At 41.2% G+C, this 20,504-nt stretch overlaps 1 protein-coding gene across 5 annotated transcripts in view; it reads right to left on the bottom strand.

Moving 5' to 3' along the window:
- SIL1 (SIL1 nucleotide exchange factor) overlaps positions 1–20,504 on the bottom strand; it is a 251,629-nt gene that overhangs the window by 52,620 nt on the left and 178,505 nt on the right. For all 5 annotated transcript variants that reach the window (XM_075009664.1, XM_075009663.1, XM_075009667.1 and 2 more), the window contains 2 exons: positions 18,468–18,659; positions 11,938–12,059 (listed from right to left, as the gene is read on the bottom strand). In XM_075009664.1, the coding sequence (XP_074865765.1) occupies positions 11,938–12,059; positions 18,468–18,659 (314 nt within the window). The remainder of the gene's footprint in view (positions 1–11,937; positions 12,060–18,467; positions 18,660–20,504) is intronic.

The raw sequence follows: 20,504 nt of genomic DNA, 5'->3' as shown, positions 1-20,504 counted from the left end.
ACTTCCATTGAGCTTCAATTAAAACCAAGCCTACATTTATGCGTGATGGATACCAACATGCCTCATGATTTTCTACACATCACTATTCTTCTGTGCAATGTACCATAATCCATAATTACCAATTTGTGCAACTCCTGTCACATTGTGTTCTCAAGGTTCTGCGCCAAATAATATGAAACAACACTTTGTTACTTTGTTTCCTCCAATTCCATTTTAAAAGCTGCAAGATGACAGTAAATTGGACCAATTCTATTAGGTGACACCTGTATTCTTTACATTTATTGTTTCAAGTTCTACCTTGAGGAGACTCAGGTTAGAATAATCTCTCACATGACACTGATTGAATGGGATCAAGCTCTGACTCAGTTTGCCTCCTGAAGGAGTCAATTAATCATAAAGCCAATTCCATTTTGGCTCCATTTGTCTGTATTCCTTTGGGGACTAATAATTGCTCACTGTGTTTTTACACACTAGCTGATCTGAAATTAAGACCAATTTCAGTATGAAACAGTCAAGAAGAAAATGCATTTCTTGAAGGAAAAATTTCAGTGCCATTACAGTTTCCAGTCTGGATAAAGACTGTATTAAATAAACAGCGGTATCATATTAAATCAAAATTCATAAGACTACGAAATACCCACATAAATGAATTTCTCCTTACTACAGCTCACACTAAAACACCTCTAAAACCACACTGATGACAATGCAATCTTTTCATGAAGCAATTTGAGAAACATAACAGAGGGAAGTTAAATATCTTAGACTTGTACGTAAACTCACACCACCAGCTCCTGTTTACACAGGTCCTGGATCAGAATTTGGAAACGGTGTTTAAAAGATGCTCTATTACACTAACTGGTTGGGGGTAGGAAGAAACTTACCCCTGAGGTATTAACTGTTTAATTTACCACTGTCAGGGCTCTTATACCTTTCTCTGCAGCATCTGGTCCCAGGATACTAGAGTAGATGGGACCACTTGCATTATCTGATAAGTCCACTCCTGTGCCGATGTGATGGCTCTTTAGTGGCCTAGGTTATATGAGTTGGTGATCATACTGAAGACCACCTAACTGCCTCACACGTGCAAACTTGTTGGTCTCAGTAGGAGAGCCCAAAAACTGAATGGGCCATGGAGAGTTACTCCCAAAAGAAGTCATTCCCAAACAGAACTCAGGGCCAAAGGCCTAGAGTGGGGCAAGCTACAAGCCTGTGCAGTAACCCAGTCTTTGAGTGGTCTCCAGGGTGGACTGATGCGCATGCACACTTCAAACCACAGTCAGATGGTGCTTGCTGGATCATAGAAATATGTGGGTGGAAAAAATATTCTATGCACTAATGCTGATTTTCTTCCACTATTCTTTACCATTGTTTCTGCCCATACGTACATTCATTTTGGTACAGTTCAGTTAGAGGTGAAATTTAACTTGAATTTTGAATGTCTCAGTTTCTATCAATCTGAAATCACCCTTCCCTAGTATTTGGAGTCCCTTAGCTGTCCCTGGGCCCTTTATTTTCAAAACACTCAGTAAAGGAGCTTCTGGAAAGAGCTGCTGTAAAAGATTATACTCTGCAGTCCATGTTAAATACATTAGATACTAAAACAGAGAAACTGTGAAAAATTAAATGCACTGGAGGGACAGCTAGACACTTCTGATCAAAAGCTGAGGGCTTAGATGTGAAGACAGAAGCCTTTGATGACTGCCTCATGGAAAGGACTGCAGTACCCTGGAAACTTATTAAATACAGCAGAAAAGAAAAGTGACATAAGGCATGGGGAATCTAGTGAACCACATTAGTTTTAAAATGCATTCAGATCTCATGTAGTCAGGTGGCAAGGGGCTGACAGACAGTGGGAAGTGCATATCATACGATTTCCCAGAAACGAGGAGATTACTGTGATCTAAAGAGCGTGACAGAGAATTACTTATTTGCTGGTGCTCTCTAGAGATCTGCACCTTAGCACATCTCTCCTCTGGTCCTGTAATTCTAGGGAATGGCCAGCACAGACTCTGGTAGCTCAAAATTCTGAGCCATTGGTCTTGCAATCAGTAAAGCAAGCTGCCCTGCCAAAAACATGAGGCAGTTCCTATTGTCTCTGATGATTTCCTTCTTTTTAGTGAATATACAAAAAAGTGACTGCAGTATGTTATCTCAAGAACGGCCTAGGCTCTGAACTCCTTGGGAAAGGGCAAATAGAGAATGGCTGGGAGAACAATTTCAGGTAAAAAATTACCCAGTAAGAACCATCACAACAGATCCTGCTCACAGAAATACAATGCTCTCAGGAGGTCTCAATGGGGGAAAGAAGTAATGGCTAAAGAGGTTGTATAAAAGACACTAATGGAGGAAGAACTAGGGAATAATCCTCGTAAACAATTTAAACCTTTTTAGAGTAGAGATAAACTACCTCGCAAAGCATTTTCAAAGACTCCATAAAACAACAGAGAGAATCAAAGACATGTAAAATTCCCCGTTGGGATACTTCTCAGGCTACTGCACCTGAGTATCTCACAATAGACTTGTGAGCTTTTTAGCTTCCTTTTGCCTGAACAAGTCCTAGTTCTCTCTTTATGGCCTTTCCGGCATACTTCTTGAACACCAACTCAGTCTGTTGTCTCTTCATGGAAACAGGACCAGCAATGGTGCAGAACTCTGCCAACACCTCTTAACTGCTTACATGTATTCTTCCCCAGAGCTCCACCCTTGTGGGCACTCAACTTTACAGATTACCTCCCCAGCTACATAACATAATGGTTCCCAACCAATCACTCCTAACTTTAGGCAGAACAAGAAATACACAGACTTTGACAAAAGAATACAACACCCATGCCAACCCCAGTGTCCTGACATCCTTTGGAATATAATCAAAGTCCTCAAGGTGTCCAGGGTTCCCATCTGAAGCTGGTTTTTCCTGTGCATCACAGTGTGTCCCTCTGTCCTGCAGCTGCCTTCTTTCTGCTCTTTAGCCACCCACACTGCTCAGTGAAATACCATTTATTTAATAACTACCAGGTTTGTTTAACACCCCCTCTCCACACACACACACACACACACACACCCCCACCCACACACACACGCGCCTTGTTGGGTAATTGCAGTCTGCCACCAGATGACCCACTTCTTAGTTACCCACCCACCTAGATGGCCTGGCTCTTTTGGGTAGAGGCCAACTAGGCTGATGCCATCTGAATAGAGGGTCATCATGTTTTAATGTCCCTGCTGTACATCTATCCCTTGGAATTTCTGCCCAAGATAAAGAGGCAAAATTCGTAAGTTTTACATAGATCTCCAAATCACAAGCCCCAAATTAAAATTATACAGGTAGAAGACAAGAAAATTGGGGCACTGCTAGCCTGGAAGTGGATTCTGACCTCTGAGCTTCACATTTCTTATATCTTCCTTACTTTTCATCGACAAACAGAAACCAGCCTTAGACACTGCCAAAGCAAGCAGCTGTTTGAGATCACGATATTTGAAGGACCCTCATCCCAGGCAAACTCTTCAACTAATAGGCCAGTCCCAACTCCCATTGCAGCAGAGCAACAAGAGGAAGACAACCCTGTGTCAGAGTCCCTGGCCCTTAACCCTGGTCAGCTGGAGAGACAGGCAGCTCAAAACCAGCTCCTCAGATATACAAAAGTGAAACCCCCCATATTGTAAGGTCAGCGCTCAATACTTCACTGACAAAATCTGATTGAGGTGTGAAAATTTATACTGAAAAAGCTGGATCAATGACTGCCAAAATTCACTGCACATAATTGTCCTAACATGATAGCTCTACAAGCAGAAGCAAGGGTAGAAACCATAAGCAGAGGGAGCCTTCACCTGGATCCTGTATGTGTTTAGGTAACCAACTTCAATCATCTCCAGGCCAGCTTGTTCACCTCAGACTCTAATCAAAACTGGTGCATAATTTAGGAGAGGTCATGCACTCAGTGTTTTCACTGTTCCATCTCTTTCCCCCACTCTGATCTCCTTTGTCTGTTTAGTTTACTTCTAAAACCTAGTCACTAAAGCATAATGATAGCCCCTCCAGCATTCCATGCAACCTGATTAAAGGGTTGCCCAATTGCCTCTCATTTGTAGAACAGTTTGTACCTACTAGTTTGAAAATACACAGAACAAGTGAAACTAAGAGTCACGGCAGGTTAGGAAAATAATGGAGGTGTTACTGAGAAAATTCTTCGAAGCCATTAGCTGAGTGTAGAGGCTGTTGTAAAAAGAGAAAAATAATATACAAGCAAAGAATAAACACAGGCAGAGGAGACAATGGAATCCACCTTGTTATTAAACAAAACACTGTTCATGCCTTTGCTTGAGTTCCTTTCAGGTCCTGATTCTTCAGGAAAGGTGATTATAACTTAAGGTAAAGAGGCTGAATACATATTTAAAGAGAAACAGCAGGAACTAGAACACCTTGGAGCTCTGGGCACACTACACATTTACTAAAGAAAAGAGGGAATAAATCATGAGTTTTCCACATACCACAGCAGTAGGTGCATTCAGCAGCTGGGTCGCGGGGCTCTCCCACTAAATGCTGCCTTTTTTTATGACACATAGTAGGACCATATCATACAAGTTTCACCACAGGAGGGGAAGAAGGGGTGGAGGACATGGCACAATTCCCAGAGGAACGCCTTCCTCAGGCACTGGTGGGTCACAAATGCAGTGGATACAAGCTATGAACACTGCAGATCTGGAGACAAAAGAGGTTCTCAGCCTACTGAGAGGCTCTCTTCCCATTCTGACTTTGGTCTCTAGTTACCTCTCCCTCCATGAAGACACCTCCTAAGGAGCTATGATCCCATCAGCCACACCTCACGCACACAGGTGGATAGGCACAGAACATGGTCTTTTGCGGGAGCTGCTGGGGGCAATCTGCATGCTGGTTATAGGTGAGCGTGTTTGGAAGGAGCATGGAAGCATGATGTAAACCTGCTACTCCCCCCACTGCCCAAATATACCACAAAACCTTCAGTCTTCCATACAAATTTCAGATGGCTTCACTCACTCTGCTCACACTGACAAAGAATGTAGCGGGGAATAGCCAGCCAGTTGCACTATATTCCCCAGTGAGATATTTAGACTCATGAGAACTGAGACACTGCAGGTCCTGTTAAAAACCTCTGGAAATCTGGAAAAAAAAAATCTGGAAAATCGACAAAGCTGAACACGGATGTAAAGTACATTATATGTATTTTAAATCTGGTTATGACACATCTGATGAAGTGGGTCTTTGCCCATGAAAGTTTATGTCGCTAAGGTGCCACAGGACTTCTCATTTTATTAAAAAGCAGATGCCTCACCTAGTTTTAAATTAATAAAGGCATTTATGAAATACAGAAACTACCTTTAAAAACACAGCCAAATGTTAAAACCTTGATGTCTAGATATTTCTAATGATCTAAATTCTCTATTCTACTGTGTCTCATGAGACTACAAAGATGGCAGCTTGCTATTTGACTATTCATTATTCTTTTTCCTTATATTTCAGACATTTTAAAAAATTTAGGGATTTGCTCTTCTGTATAATTGCATGTAACTAGTAAGCAGGTTATATACTGCACTGCAGTTTTTCCTTTAAGGTTATTTATTATGGGGAAAAGCTAAAAAGGCTGAGTTCATTTTCATTACAGAGAACTGTAAGGTGACCCAACAAAATTAATTTGAAATTAAAGTGTAGCGATGCCGATAATTCCACACTAGGAAGGAGCTTAAGCAAAAATAAGAGAGAATCTAAAAAACAGGAAAGGAGGAACAACCTGGGAATCCAGCTTGAATTAATTCATCTGAAAGGTGGTGCACATAGAAATAAATTGTAAAACAAGACCACTGAAGCAAATACTGAAAATGAAAAAAGAGATAGCAAGCAGTTGATGTGCACATAGTGAAGCTGATGGAAGCAGGGGAAAACATGAAGACGGATTTGAAATAAACGTATAGGAACAGGGCTTGTCAGGTGAAGTGGGTTTATTTTCCTGTCCAGCGATTCTGATATCCTTAAGAGTTAAGAACTGCACCGGTTTTAACTGTACACTTTAAACACTGTTTAACAGGACCAACTGTTAACTGACTGCAGTACAAAATCTGACTATTTCAAATGCTTAAAATCTGGTAGAAACTTTCCCCCTTTCAGAAGTGAACTTTTCAGGTGCAGGCGCTAACTATTCAGTTTTTACCCCAACAAAACCTGAGGCTGATGTAATATGAAAATCGCACAAGTATGGAGAATGGACATCACCACATGACCGATGGACAGTGTTAAGGAGGCCCACCTTCTGTGAGAAGGGAGGGCATAAAGCAATAGGGTCTAGCACGAAGGTGCTCAGACGTAAGAGTGACGGGCATTGAGCACAGACTAAATACCTATACACAGCAGAGATTCATTAGGTCAGGAAACAAAGGTTTAATTTTTCAGAAAAGTAAATGTGCATCTCTTTCGGTCTCTCCTCCAATCATAGTAGCACTGAAGGATTTAAAACCTACTGCAATGGACATTAGGCTTCTCTGTAATTTATGAATACAGGACGTTGATCTTCTATTGTGACGTTTACTGTATGAATATTAGTTTAGTTTAACAAGGGAGCTGTACAAAAACAGCAAGCAAAAAAATGGTTGGGACAAACCATCCTTGTTAAGGCCCTGCTATCCCCTAGCTGCCTTCATTGCTTCTCCTAAGGTCACCTCAGCTATTTCCCAATGAACAAAGAGGCAAGAGAAACAGTCGAATTCACTGACACGCCACACACCTTAGGAGAGAGATTCCCACAAAGGTGGCAAAGAGGAAACAGGAAAAAAAGATGTTGGACTGGGGGAGCAGGCTACTGAGACAAACCCACTGAGTGTGTTTTGTGCTTTCCCTAACATAAATGGGTGTATTCAATTCTAGATATTTAGGATACCATATTCATCTGCGCTGCCCACATAGAGTCAATGAGTCCCAGAGGGCAGGGCACAGGATTGGGAGTCAGGAGATCTGAGGTCTAATCCTGGTTCTCTCACTGCCTTGCCGTATGGCCTGGGACCAGTCACTTCTTTGTGTTAAGTATCAGAGGGGTAGCTGTGTTAGTCTGGATCTGTGGCAGCAACGAAGGGTCCTGTGGCACCTTATAGACTAAACAGAAAAGTTTAGAGCATGAGCTTTCGTGAGTTAACTCTGTTCTGAAGAAGTGAATTAACTCACGAAAGCTCATGCTCTAAACTTTTGTGTTAGTCTATAAGGTGCCACAGGACCCTTCGTTGCTTCTTTGTGTTCGTTTGCATGACTGTAAAATGGAGACAATGACATTTACTTTGAGATTGATGGAGGAAAAGTACTATATAAATATGCTTGGTAGAATCACTCTTCTCCTAAATTACTGTATCAAACTGTTATGCACTGTTAAACATCTGCTGAACTTCATCCCAGATGTGGCTGCATTTCAGCAGTCGATGAATACCAGCTCATCATTATGTAAAGCACTTTGGGGGATGAAATATACATTGTGAATTGCAAACAGCTTATTTTCCCCTTCTACACTGTTTCTGAAAGCAGCTTTGTTTGAAATACTTAATGTTTTAAATTCTGGAATGTGAAAAAATTCTCCTGATGTAAATCTTTTAAAGACTGAGATACTAAACAAAAAAAATTTTTTTTTGTATTTCCATCTTTGTCTCATGAAACACATAGATGCAACTTGTCTATGGGCTTCCCTGTATTGATTTGCCCCACAATGAGGAATTTTATGGGCTGTAAGTAGTTTCAGGACATCAGAAGACTCTTCTTTCATTGGAAATATTCTTAGCTTCAGATAGCTCCTGTTTGCGTTGAGTATTAACATTTTTGTAATGTTTAGGACTCAGTGGTGTGAATCCTGATTACCTTCAGGTTATAATACTCTGTCACTATCAAAAATATGCAAGAGTTTTTTCCCCCACACTGTAGTTTTACTTGCCTCCAGAATACCAAATCTTAATATTTTATACTTCTATATATTTAAATTTTAGCAGCACTGGATAAATGTTAACATGTTTTTATGCTAATGCAATCACTAACAATTCAGATAATGTTGTGTACTGGCACATACTGTTAGTGAATTATGGATACATAAATGTAAGTTACCACAAACCTATGACTTATTTTTGTAAGTGTATTTAACTTTTATTTGCAATCACAGCACTTGAGAATTATTTAAATTAACTTTACTTTTGCAGCCGACAAAGAAAACCATTTTGTTGAGATTTTAAAACTGCAAGATTGTGATAAGTTGCACTAGTTACAATAATGGTGCCATTTAAAAGGAATCTAACCACACTGAACATTTGATGGGATCACAGAAGAGGCAGCTAAACCCAGTTTTCCAGAACATCTAAACTAATGACTTAGAAGAAAAAACTATGGTTGAAATCTTGCATCCTTTCATAACAATGATCTCCCCTCTCACTCACACAACTTGACTAGTATATTAGTAGAATTAAACTTGTATAAATTCATAAACACAATGTGTAGTAGGAGAACAGAGCCCAGAACCTTCTGCTTCTAAAGCACAAGCCTGTAGCACAAAGCTAGCGTAACCCAGACACAAGAGGGCATCCCCTGCCCACCTCTTTCCCTCTCGCTCTCACATGCACAGTATTCGTTTTGTAGTTTGAGGTAAAACTTGTGTGTGTGGACAAGGCCTTAGTATAATTCAAGGGACAATAAGTAGACACAGGCAGACTGGCAGAGTGCAAGGGCAGGGGGAAGGAAGACTGAGATAATAGGAAACAAAAGTTCTAGGTTCTACTATTGGCAGTGCAACAGACTTCCTGTGTAACTTTAGTCAAGTCTTTTACCTTTGAAGACAGCTAGTTGAAATGATTTTATTCCCTTTCTAGCTGAATTAAAAACAGTTGGGGGTTTTGAACACTGAGTTGTCTCAGACTAAACAAATCTTAGACTCAGGACTTTTCAGCTTTAAATCAAATCAGCTGATTTTCTTCAAACTTGGTTTGTCCTTAACTCTATATTTTTATATTTTTATTTATATTATATATATATATATGGTGCAAATTTGCACACATTTAAGAGTGTTGTATTTATACAATACACACACACAGACCCACACCCCCACATATTATGCACACATACCCACACCCTCCATATATATACACACATATATATAATCAGCATAGTTGATTCCTGTTGGGGAAGGAAAAGATAAGCATAAAAATGCTTATGCTGTGTTAACTGCATCCACACAGGAAGTTGTACCGATATTACTAAATTAGTTTTTAAAAATTACTTCCCTAACTAAAGCAACAGGTAGACCAGGAAATAGATTGTAAATTCTTTCTGTTCTACATTTGTCTGAAGCCCTAGTCCATGTCTGAGGCTTCCAGGAGCTATTGAAATACACGCAAATCAACAGTAAAATTCCAGGCTTGCCATTCTGTTTGCCACTCAGAGGCCTAGAAAGTCAGTGTGAAGAGATGAACACAGCTGCAAGCATGGTTTAGAGCTCTACATTTAGAATATCAGGAGGTTCCATCATTACTAGCATTCAGGGTCTATTACCATGTAATTTTTAAGTTGTCATCCATTCCGACTTCATGAACAAGAGAGTCCTACAAACCATTGATATCAGAGATAACTTATCCAAACACCCACCTTAGTCTACTGCTAATGTACATGCAATAATTTCATTGGTTGTATGAGGGAAACTGCACAGAATGTGGATTATCTTTTTGCAATCTATTTCATCTATTTGCCCCAATCCCTAAATGGCCTCCTCAAGGATTGAACTCACAACCATCGGTTTAGTAGGCCAATGCTCAAATCACCAAGCTATCCCTTCCTGCTTAACTGCCATGCCCATGCAAAAAACTTAGGCTTAAAATCATCATCCTCATCATCATAATTAAAAAAATAACCACAATGCAAAATGTGTGTTGAGTGAAGCATGTGCTGAACATCCCAAATCTGGCAACAGACCTGGCCTGTTATTGTCAATGACTCAGTGGGTGCTCCAGGACTGGAGTAATCAGCAAGTTGGGACTAGGAGTGTTGTAGTACCAGGGAAGAGTGGAGCTCAGTGGGACAAGGGAGGGGAGGCCTTGTACCCCACATGTTGACAGAGGATCCCCAACAATCTGGGGACCAGCAATAGAGCACCACCTGGCCCGTGAGGCAGAGGGGAGCCCTAATGCTCCTGGGGACCAGAATCCCAGAGCCCTGGGGGCTGGCATCGGAACCCCAGTGCACTGGATAGGGGAAGTGCTGATGTCCTGGGAACCAGCAGCTAGGAATGGAGGGTCTGGCACTGATCTCCTCTGGTCCAGCAAACTCCTGGTCCAGTCCTGAGGGTGCCAGACGAGGAAGTTTCAACCTGCACTCTGAACACTCAGGGAAGTTTAAAAGAAACACAAAAATAAGCACTTAGATAATTTACAAGCAAATAAGTTAACCAGACATCTATCAGAAACTAAACATGTTGGCACATATATGTCTGCTTAAGAAAGTGTAAGCAAAGCCAGGTAAAAACAAAGAGTTCCTCAACTTTGGAAACCAAGGAATAAAACAGTACATCATCTGAACCACTGAAGGTTACCATCTCTCAGAAAGCTGTTTAAAGAAAAATAAATGCTTGCAATAACAGTACTTCCGTATTATATCTGAGAGCAACATACGTCTTCCCCATAACAGGTGTTTGTAACCAAGAGAAAACATGCCCGTGTGTTATTGGCCAGTGATATACAATCAGACAAGATCATTAACGTCTGGTGGCATGACAGTTTTGCTCTACACTTATCAGGGTACATGTGGTTTAAAATTTTCTCTGTTAATGTTTCAGTTTGCCCTTAAATGTTTCCAAATTTCCTGCATGATGCTTGGCCTGTGACAAAGGTGAAACTTACAATTAAGGTTCTACACATTAGCAGAAAGTCCAATAAAGCCACTAAAGATGTCGTTTTAAATAGTACGACAAATGATCAGGAGAGGCAGGGGTTGCATTTCTGTTCTCAAAGAATGTCTGACAAAGAAACCAGTCTAACACATACATTTATTTTGAGTTTGGTTTAAAAATAGCTTATTTGGTAGATCTCACTGAGACCAAAAATTCAAGCTTGGTCTGAAACTGAGAGCCAGATGGTTAGCTGGTGTAAATCAGCGTAACTTCACTGAAGTCACTGGAGTATGCCAATTCGCACCAGCTGAGGATCTGGCTCACTGTATGCCAGGCTCTAAAAGCAGTGTTAGCTTTTATATTGTAAAAAAAAATGGCAAATAATTCACAATGTTGTAAAGTGTGACCACGTTTCAAGGCATAAGAACAAGTAGGCTTTTTAAGGGTTTTGGTTTCCAGCCTTCTCTGTTTCTCTTGACTTCTCTGTGTTTATTATTCACATTTACCCCTCCTCCACACACAAACATTGTCAAAAGCTTTTAAAACAAAAATCAACATTCAAACTGAAGCTGGCAATACTTGTGCAATTTGAAGCACGTTAGAACACACAGTGTAGCATGAGGAAAAATGGATTCCTCTCTGTGGTAGCCATTCTGAAGTGAGTTAGAAATGGTGCAGATCAGCCTATTGTCTAACCAGTATCTTGACACTAATTCCAGTGTAACTAGTCTAGCCTAACATGTTTAGAATGCACATATGTAACTCCTATGGAAAAACTAGGCATTTGGATTCACAGACTTGACTTTAGTTCTTCCCGAAGACTACAGTACATATGATGTCACAATTTCATTGGAGAAGTGAAGAAAATACAAAGGGCAGGAGACAAGAAAGGAAATCTCACTGGTGTCGCATGTCCACATGCCTAGGAATTTTTCCATGTGTACCAGAGAGGATAAAATACCCACCTGTTCAGAAAGGTGACGAAAAATACCTTGACTGTCAAATCTCTTTAAAAGCTTTTCCATCCATCCTCCCGCACACCCATTCCCAGAGTCACTCAAACACTGCTCACCTAGACAACGCAGCTCCCAGGACAAAGGCAGCATGTTCCTTTAGCACAGGCTCCGTGCTGTTTAGCTCATTAATCACAAGCTGCAGTCCACCCAAGGAAAGAAAGTCTTTTGCATTGTCCACCTATGAATGAATAAATTCCACATGGATGTAAAACTTAACATCAGACCACTTGGGTTCCTATCAAATTTTCAAGCAGAGTAAGTTAAAAACACGTGACATCTAAATCAAGCTTCACTTTCCAAATCTATCTGGGATTTTGTTTTGAAAGCTTCTTAAAATTAAGGGGGAAAAAATTGCAGCTCATAAATCATACAATGTTCCCTGTGAGCATCACATTCTACACTACCAGAAACAATATATGCTGACAGGTGGATATTATCAAATACACACTGTATCAGTGAAAATTCAAATAATTTGATTAGTTATCAAAACTTTCCCCTGACACATGTGCTGTTAACTCAGGGAACCTGACACTGTCAAAACAAAGTAAATTCTCATTCACTCTCATGGTGTAGAGGCCATTACTGGGAACTACATGGTATACATGTGCAAAAAGTGAGCTGTAATTGGCAGGCTTGAAGTGTTAGAGAAATTGTCAAGTAGCTTGCCAGCTGCAGCGATAGTGCACTTACTTCACATTCTTAGCTTCTGGTTAAAGAATGAGAGGAACAAACTATTGCCAACTTTCTACATTAATACACTCCAAGGTCCCGTATTCACTGGAAAGCTAGACGCCAACCTCAACTTAATAGAAGCTAGCAAGAAACTTTCCTTGGATGTAGGTTATGCCATATGTGCCTACTGTAGGGTGTCTTGTGACTTCCTCCCAAGAAGCTGACACTGGGCTGACCAGTCTCAAATACCGGATCCCAAAGCAGAACCATCAGCATATGATTAGCTACTATGGAAATTCCTATGTTCTAATATTCCTACAATCATCTGCTGCACTTTGACTTCACACAGATTTGGGCTACCACAGACAAAAGGGTTACCTAAATGGAGAATCTCAAGCATGCTTACTGAGTGCAAAGTTTAGTGCTTGTAAATTTAAAAGAAGGACTTGTACAAAATCTACTATGGAGACTACTTGTGAAATTGTGCACCCATATTTGTCAAGGAAATGTGGTTTTGAATATGAATATGCCTAACTCAAATTTGCTTTATGCTAAATGGGTTGCGTAATCTATAATTAGTGAACATGTAAACCCCTCAACGTATATATTCTTTTTTGTGCATGTATCATTCCTGTATTCAAAAATTAGAAATGTGAAGTGTAAACCCGTTTATTAATTCAGTGTGCTAGTGAAGGACATTAGTGGTACCTAAGGAACTTAATGGTCTGGTGCTCAAGACAATGATCTGTGAATAGTCTTGTTCTTCCAAAGCGTAGACTAGGTTTGGTCCTGCTATGACATGCGGCCAGATGCTGATGCTGGAACCTATTTTGGATGTGGTACTTTTTTCATGGCAGTGTTAAAAGTCTAAAGCTGAACACAAAAGATTCTCACCACGGGCAAAATATATTTCTAGGCAGGGAACTAAAGAATAGGGGAGTTGGCAGATGCCAAGAGATGCCCTGCTTACCACCGAGATGACTGCTAGAAACATCTAAGACTGAACAGAGGAGAAGGATCAGGCTCCAATGTTAGGGTGAGAAACTGAAACTAACAGAGGAAGTCGTGCTAGTCTATACACTATCAAAACAAAAAGCAGTCAAGTAGCACTTTAAAGACTAGCAAAATGGTTTATTAGGTGAGCTTTCGTGGGACAGACCCACTTCTTCAGACCATAGCCAGACCAAATATTGAGTCTGTTCTGGTCTGGCTATGGTCTGAAGAAGTGGGTCTGTCCCACGAAAGCTCACCTAATAAACCATTTTGCTAGTCTTTAAAGTGCTACTTGACTGCTTTTTGTTTTGAAACTAACATGTTTCTTAGAATATTAAGCTTGGCTGACATGTTCTGTTTTATTTTGCTTAGTTAGTTACTTTAATCTGTCTTACCACTTATATCTTACTTTTTACAGTTAATAAATCACTTTTGCTTATTAAGAAACCCAGCGTAAATAACTATTACTGGAAGGAGAACAACATCAGCCCAACCATTTCATTGATAAAGGGGGTGAACACCTTATAGCTCACTCTGGATAAACTTTATGCATGGTGAAATAGATTTATTTGGGGTTTTGGTCCTATTGGACCTTGGTGCAGCATCAGGTCTCTCTGACAGAGTTTCCAGAGCTGAGCTGCTCTCAGTGTCTGTCTAGCTCTGCTGTGGGCTAAGACCCCAACTCTGTGCCTTCACTGGGAAAGACCAGAGCTTCTGACCCAGCAGAACAGGTTGATGAAGGCGCCCGGAGGGCAGACAGGCAGGTTCAGTGGTATAATCAGCCCATCATGTGGCATTCTCAAGGGATCTCTGTGACCCAAACCATCACAGGACACTTCAAGGAATCTTCTAAATTATTCTGTATATTCATGGAAATCATTTTTAGAAAACTCCAACATCCCCATGTGGCACCAGAGACAAAAACATTGAAAAATCAGAACATAAAAATGACTGTCATCGAGGTAAAACTGACCGGTCCAGGTTCCCTGCCTAAGAGGACTAAGGTGCTAAAAGTAACCAAATATTCCAAATAGAGTACAACGGAGTTAGCCAATTACTGTCAGGCTTAATAATCTAGATTTTTATTAGTAAAATATTTTTCTTGACAGTGTCCCTTTAACAAAATTGGTTGTGGATCAAATACTTCACCAAGATCCCAATCAAACACTGGTGCACACGCCAAACGGAAGTTGTCACTCTGATTTCACTGCCTAAATCCCACAGAAATGGTCTTTAGGTTTATAAGCCTTATCTATAATTCGTTAGGAGGTGGTACCCAGCATTCATTTAGCAATCCTGCTGCTCCTCAGCAACCACCTTTTCCTCTGTTCTTTTGAATCACATTCTTCTAACTTTTCTGCAAACCTGACATGACGTAACTCCTTGCCTTTGTCTGAGAACACCATCCTCTAGAGCAGCGGTGAGCCCATAAGGGTAATCTGATTGTGGGGTCAAGACATTTTGCTGACACAACGTTTGCAGGCACGGCTCCCCATAGCTTCCTGTTGTGCAGTTCACTGTTCCTTGTCAATGGGAGCTGTGGGAAGCGGCAGCCAGCATGTCCCTGGGGTCCCTTTGCCTGCAGGTGCCTTCTCCACAGCTCCCACTGGGCAGAAACCACAAACTGCAGCCACTGGGAGATGCAGGAGCCTGTGCCTGCAGATGGTCAGTGTCAACAAAATGTCTCACAGCCTGCAGGTCGCCCACCTTTGCTCTGGGTAATCTGAACTACCATGTAATCTCTCTCCTCAATTATGTCCAATCATCTTAATAGGTGAGAACAGTTAAAACTAGAAACAATGAGTCACTTTCAGTCAGTCGGAACAACAGATTTGTTAGCTTATGCTTTGCAGCTGTCTATATAAAGAGCCTCATGCGGGAAAGCCCAGTCAAGAGACATGAGTTTTGCACTGAACACTGATCGCTGACAGATGGGGCACTTGGTTTGGTGTCCCTGACCCAGGCACTTCAGGCAGCCAGCACGAGGGTCAGGGACAGCACAGCATGTAGGCATAACCTTCCTGTAGTTCTTGCAGGATCTGAAACCTCAGGGGCATGGCAAGCCCCAAGGCTGAAGCTGAAATGGGGGACAAAACCCCAACACTTACAACCTGCAACTAACACTAACTATAACTACAACTTATTTCAGACTACATACACTAGTAGACGATACCACTTGCTATAGCAAGAGACCAAGCTGCTCCAGCGACTGTCGGAGCTATAAAAGGGTAGGGGTCAACCGTGCCTTACATACACCGCTGCAGTGGAACCACACCGGGGGACTGGGGACCAATGGGTACTGCTAGGGTAAAAGCTTCTGGGAGACTATGCATGTGTGCATGCACACACATGTATTGGAACGCACAAGGACAATCACTTGTGAAAGTGTTGTGCTGTTCTGAAAGAGAAGGAAGGAAAACCACAAGAAAAGACGAGTAAGTAATCTAGAGAAAAATGAGACTGCAAAGTATGAAAAAGGACCTGAGCTGTGTGCGCTGAAGTGTGAACATTCGTGGCTCAGTTCATAAATGACTTATGCTCTGTCTTCTTTACACTTGCTTTGTTTTCTGCACTCCCAGATAACAGCACAGCATTCTCAGTCTCTCACAAGCTGCCCCAAGCTCTCTAAACTGAATCCTGATTAGCAAGGGGCCAACTGACTCTGGCAACCTAAGAGCTACAGAAGGCCTGTGACCCTGTGCTGAGTCTCTGTTTAGGATCAAGTCTGGTAAATCTTCCAATCCAAGACCATTGCCCTCATCCCAATCCAATCCCTAACCTCTACCACTGCTTCCTCCCTAATTACTTTGTTAAGGTTGGGCTCAACACATTCAGTGGCTTCTCTAAGTCCTGAGGGACTGATTACTGCTTGTACATGCCAGCAATCTGGAACTTCCCCATGACTGGCTCCTCAGAGTAACGCTCTAGTAGGAAACCTCAAAATACAAAAGATTTTCCATTCCAGGGCTTCCCATCAACAATACACGTTGTATTCTGGGGACTTAGAGCCAGTACCAGGAAGCACACAGAAACTGGTGTATTGGGATTTGTGGTGCGGTAAGGTCTAAGCTGGAGGTTCAACGACTTGCTGGGCAATCACCATATAAAGAGGGAATGGAGCCAACAACTCTGTCCATGTCTCTCCTCAATAGGTCTATGTAGCCCTTTCTACTTGCTTCCTTCTTCTATAATGTCCTGCTAAGGATTGCTATGCATATCTATCAGCCTGCATTCATGTAACTGAGACAAGGGACCCGAAACAAAGAACTCTGGAGTGATCCTTTTCTGTTTCATGCTCCAAGAGTGTAACTGGCTGAACTTCAGTAATTTCACTAAACAAGCATTGCTAAAGATAATATTAAATACAGATGATATTTTGACACACTCAACTTGCTGGTGTAAGGGAGAGCTATGCTGACTGACGGAGAGGTAATATTTCCTACCAGCGATCCATGGGATGTGGAGGGACTACTCATAAATCTGCACCTCTCCTCCATGCACATTCCAGCTTCTCCTTCATTTTCCCTCTCCTAGCAGTTCAGAGTCCCACTGTTAGTGCCTGGGTCTGAGTCCCTTCACCACTCTAGTCCTACAGAACAGAAAGCAGTGGGCACTTATGCTCTGCACGAGCACTTCTGAACCACAGGGGATGAAATTGGCTGCCTTGGATCCTGGAGTTGACATACCCAGCCATTAGGCCTTCAGCAGTCCAAGTTTATTCTTTGAGTAAAATCAGGTGCACATGGTGGTAGAAGTATTGCAAGGAAAGAAAGTGCCAAAATTTGCCACTCTGAAGGTCTGTGAAAAGAGTCAATGTGGGAATAGGAGATGAGAAACTCTGGAAATAATACTTTACAGAGGGGTTTGCAGTTTTGTTTGTTTGTTTGTTCTGCAAGAAGCTTGACTAATGGCATTTGCTTCTCACCAGACCATTTTTTCTAGCTTCTCCCAAACACTGTGTTGTTTGTTTTAATACATCTCATGCTAGTGAGACTGAACTCACCAGGGAAGGCTCAGTGCTCAGAACAGCAGAGCAACCTTCTCCATATTGCCTCTTCAAACCAAACATGACAAATAGTGCTGAATATGTTTTTGCGACATGGGCATGTTGACTGAGAACTGAAACTCATTTGACACATGCCACAAAACAGATGTCCGATGGTAACAACTCTGGCTAGCGACATCACTTCTGTGGACCCAGTTTTCACAGGTTCTATGTGACATTTCTAAGCCAGTCTGAGCTAAAATGTGGGCTTTATGTACGTGCGTGCATGCATGCATTAATTTTCTAGACTTAATGGCACTCTATATGGAGAAGTGCAAGGAGAGATAATCCTGAAGGGTTATGCATCAGGTGACCAGATAGCAAGTGTGGGGGGAAAAAAAAAAAATATCGGGACACTCCTTTTTTCATACTGAAGGAGCATAGCTGCACACTTTAAAAACCAAAGCCCTTCACATTGGGACAGTCCTGATAATACTGGAACATCTGGTCACTTTAGTCACACAAGACAATAGCTGATTTCACATAATCATAATTTTATTTAAAATATCCACATTCTTATACCCTCCAAGGCATTCAGGGCACTAACTAATAACTTCGCCAATTAAAATATACAAAATTGCAAATAAAATCCATCTTCAACAACGATATATACACCAGGGCTGAGAGCACACTGTAAATTGTGGGAAATTGGCCTCTAGGTAAATAAATACCGATTATATTTCATATTTTTAGAATAATAAATGTATTAGAAATGGAGATATGAAATATGCCTGCAGTGCTGTGAAATCTCTTATTGTCACTGGATTGCCTAAGTAAGTAATATGTTATCCAATACTGAAAAAAAATAAACCTGTATCTATGATGCCACATCCCTGGATTTTACACAGCAGCTGTTAATGTTTTCTGTTATCTTACCTGATGGACATAATATTCAAGGTCATACAGTGCTGCTACTTTTTCATCCAGAGTAGAAGCTGAGCTGTTGAATTGGTGGATTAATTTAACCATGACTTCAAAATCAGTTTCTATCTTCATGCTGAGTTCTTCAAACTCCCTCTTCAGCTCTTCAATGGGACGAAACCTTTTTCGCACATCACCCAGATTAGCCTGAGAGATGACAGAAATAAAATTGACGGAAATGCAGACACTAAAACAGTGGACTGGGGGAGTACATCATCCTAAAAGTACACCCAGCCCACAGGTATCTTAAAAGGGGGATAACCCTCAGTGAGTTTGAGGTCCTTAATTTAGAGATTTAGGGACAGATTTTTAAGGTACTTAGGCCTTAAAAGATGCAAACAGGCACTCTGTGATTTTCAGAAGTGTGTAGATACCTAATTCCCACTGAATATCCAGAGGTATTTGAGCTTTGGAAAATTCCATTAAGTTTCTATCTGTATCTTCAGGTGCCTGCACACCTTTAACATCTGGCCTTTTCTGTACTAATATGACAGAAGAAATTACCTTTGTCTGCAGCTACCGTTCTAGATCATCTCTCTCTACCCTCTTCCTATGCACCATTCAAGGATTAATCAAAATACAGAAGCACTGTCTTGACATGCCAAAAGGCTAAAAGTGACACAATGCTTAGTCCAGTCAATATTAGCATGGTTATCTTCTTCTCACATTTTTATACACCACCCTTTATCTCACAGGCTCCCAAAAGAAATTCCAGAACCATTTCACAAACCCACAAAAATGCAGGCATCGAGCATACGCTCAAGGTGGTAGCAGCTATTTAAAGCATCCAGCAATCTTGTATAACAGTTTAGGACAGGAAATAAAGAGTACTGTATTTAACTGAAACATAAGGGTAATTCCCTCAGTGGAATTTGGGTAGGCTGCTGGGCTGAAGGCCCTGACTGTTTAAGCTCACTTCTAAAATGGGCAAGAATGTGTTAAATACTCACTCTGGTGATGTGGCATTCCAATAAAACTATTTTATGTAGTATCTCTTGTACAAATAGTACCCTATAAACTCTTGCAGAGTTCAGCAACAGCAAAGGATGAGAATATATGTCACGTGGAGGATAAGAAAAAAGAGAAATAGTTTCAGGTGAGATTTGAAAGGAATGAGAAGTTAATAAGTTGGAAAGACTGAGGCCAGGTCGGTATTTGGGAGGAGGGGAGGGAAAAAAATCGATGCAAGATACACAACCCCAGTTACTTGAATTGTGTAGCTCGAGTAGGCGTACCTCACATCTACTTTCTGTCTCCATAGAGGGAGGTTGATGACAGAAACTCTCCCATCTCTTTCATTTATGCCTGACTGTGAGGAGTACCAGGATCGATGGGGGTGCCCTAAGCATTTGATTTTGTGGGTCCTTACTAGACCTGATAAATCCAACACTGGAAAATCAACCTCGGAAAGTACAGATGAGCCCTCAGGAAAGTTGTTCCAGGTAGCAAGAATTGCAGAGAAGGAAGTTCTTCCATTTACCATGGTTAAATTGTACAGGGGACAGAACTGAGACTGCTGATACATGGATAGAGAAAGCCAGAAAGGAAGCAAAGCAAGCAGACTATTTGTGAGACACGTTGAAAAGTGGCCAGAAAGATAATGAAAACAAGGGTCCACTTCAAAACAAATGGCGACATCAGACATCACTTGTCTTCGTACGGACGAGAATGGTTTTAGAAGTGATCTGAGCCCAAAAGTTTTTCAGTCCAACCTAACATACACCAGTATTAAACACACACACACACACACACACACTCTCTCTCTCTTTATGGTGCATGCAAAAGAAATCCGTGGGCTCAAGCTGTCAGAAAGAACAATTTAGGGATGAACATTAAATTGCTGTCAATCTAATGGTAGCTACACAATTTTTGCTACTGTTTGCTTTGGCTAAATTGCTATATATGCTGTACAGAAATTCAGAACACTGCCCCCATGCCTCTCAACAAAGGAAGAAGATTTTAGCAATAGAGTTATAGAGCAAAGATCATCTT

This window comes from Carettochelys insculpta, chromosome 15 (genome assembly GCF_033958435.1).
Source record: "Carettochelys insculpta isolate YL-2023 chromosome 15, ASM3395843v1, whole genome shotgun sequence".
NCBI classification, from domain to species: Eukaryota; Metazoa; Chordata; order Testudines; family Carettochelyidae; genus Carettochelys; species Carettochelys insculpta.
This window is presented reverse-complemented; position numbering and strand designations above follow the sequence as displayed.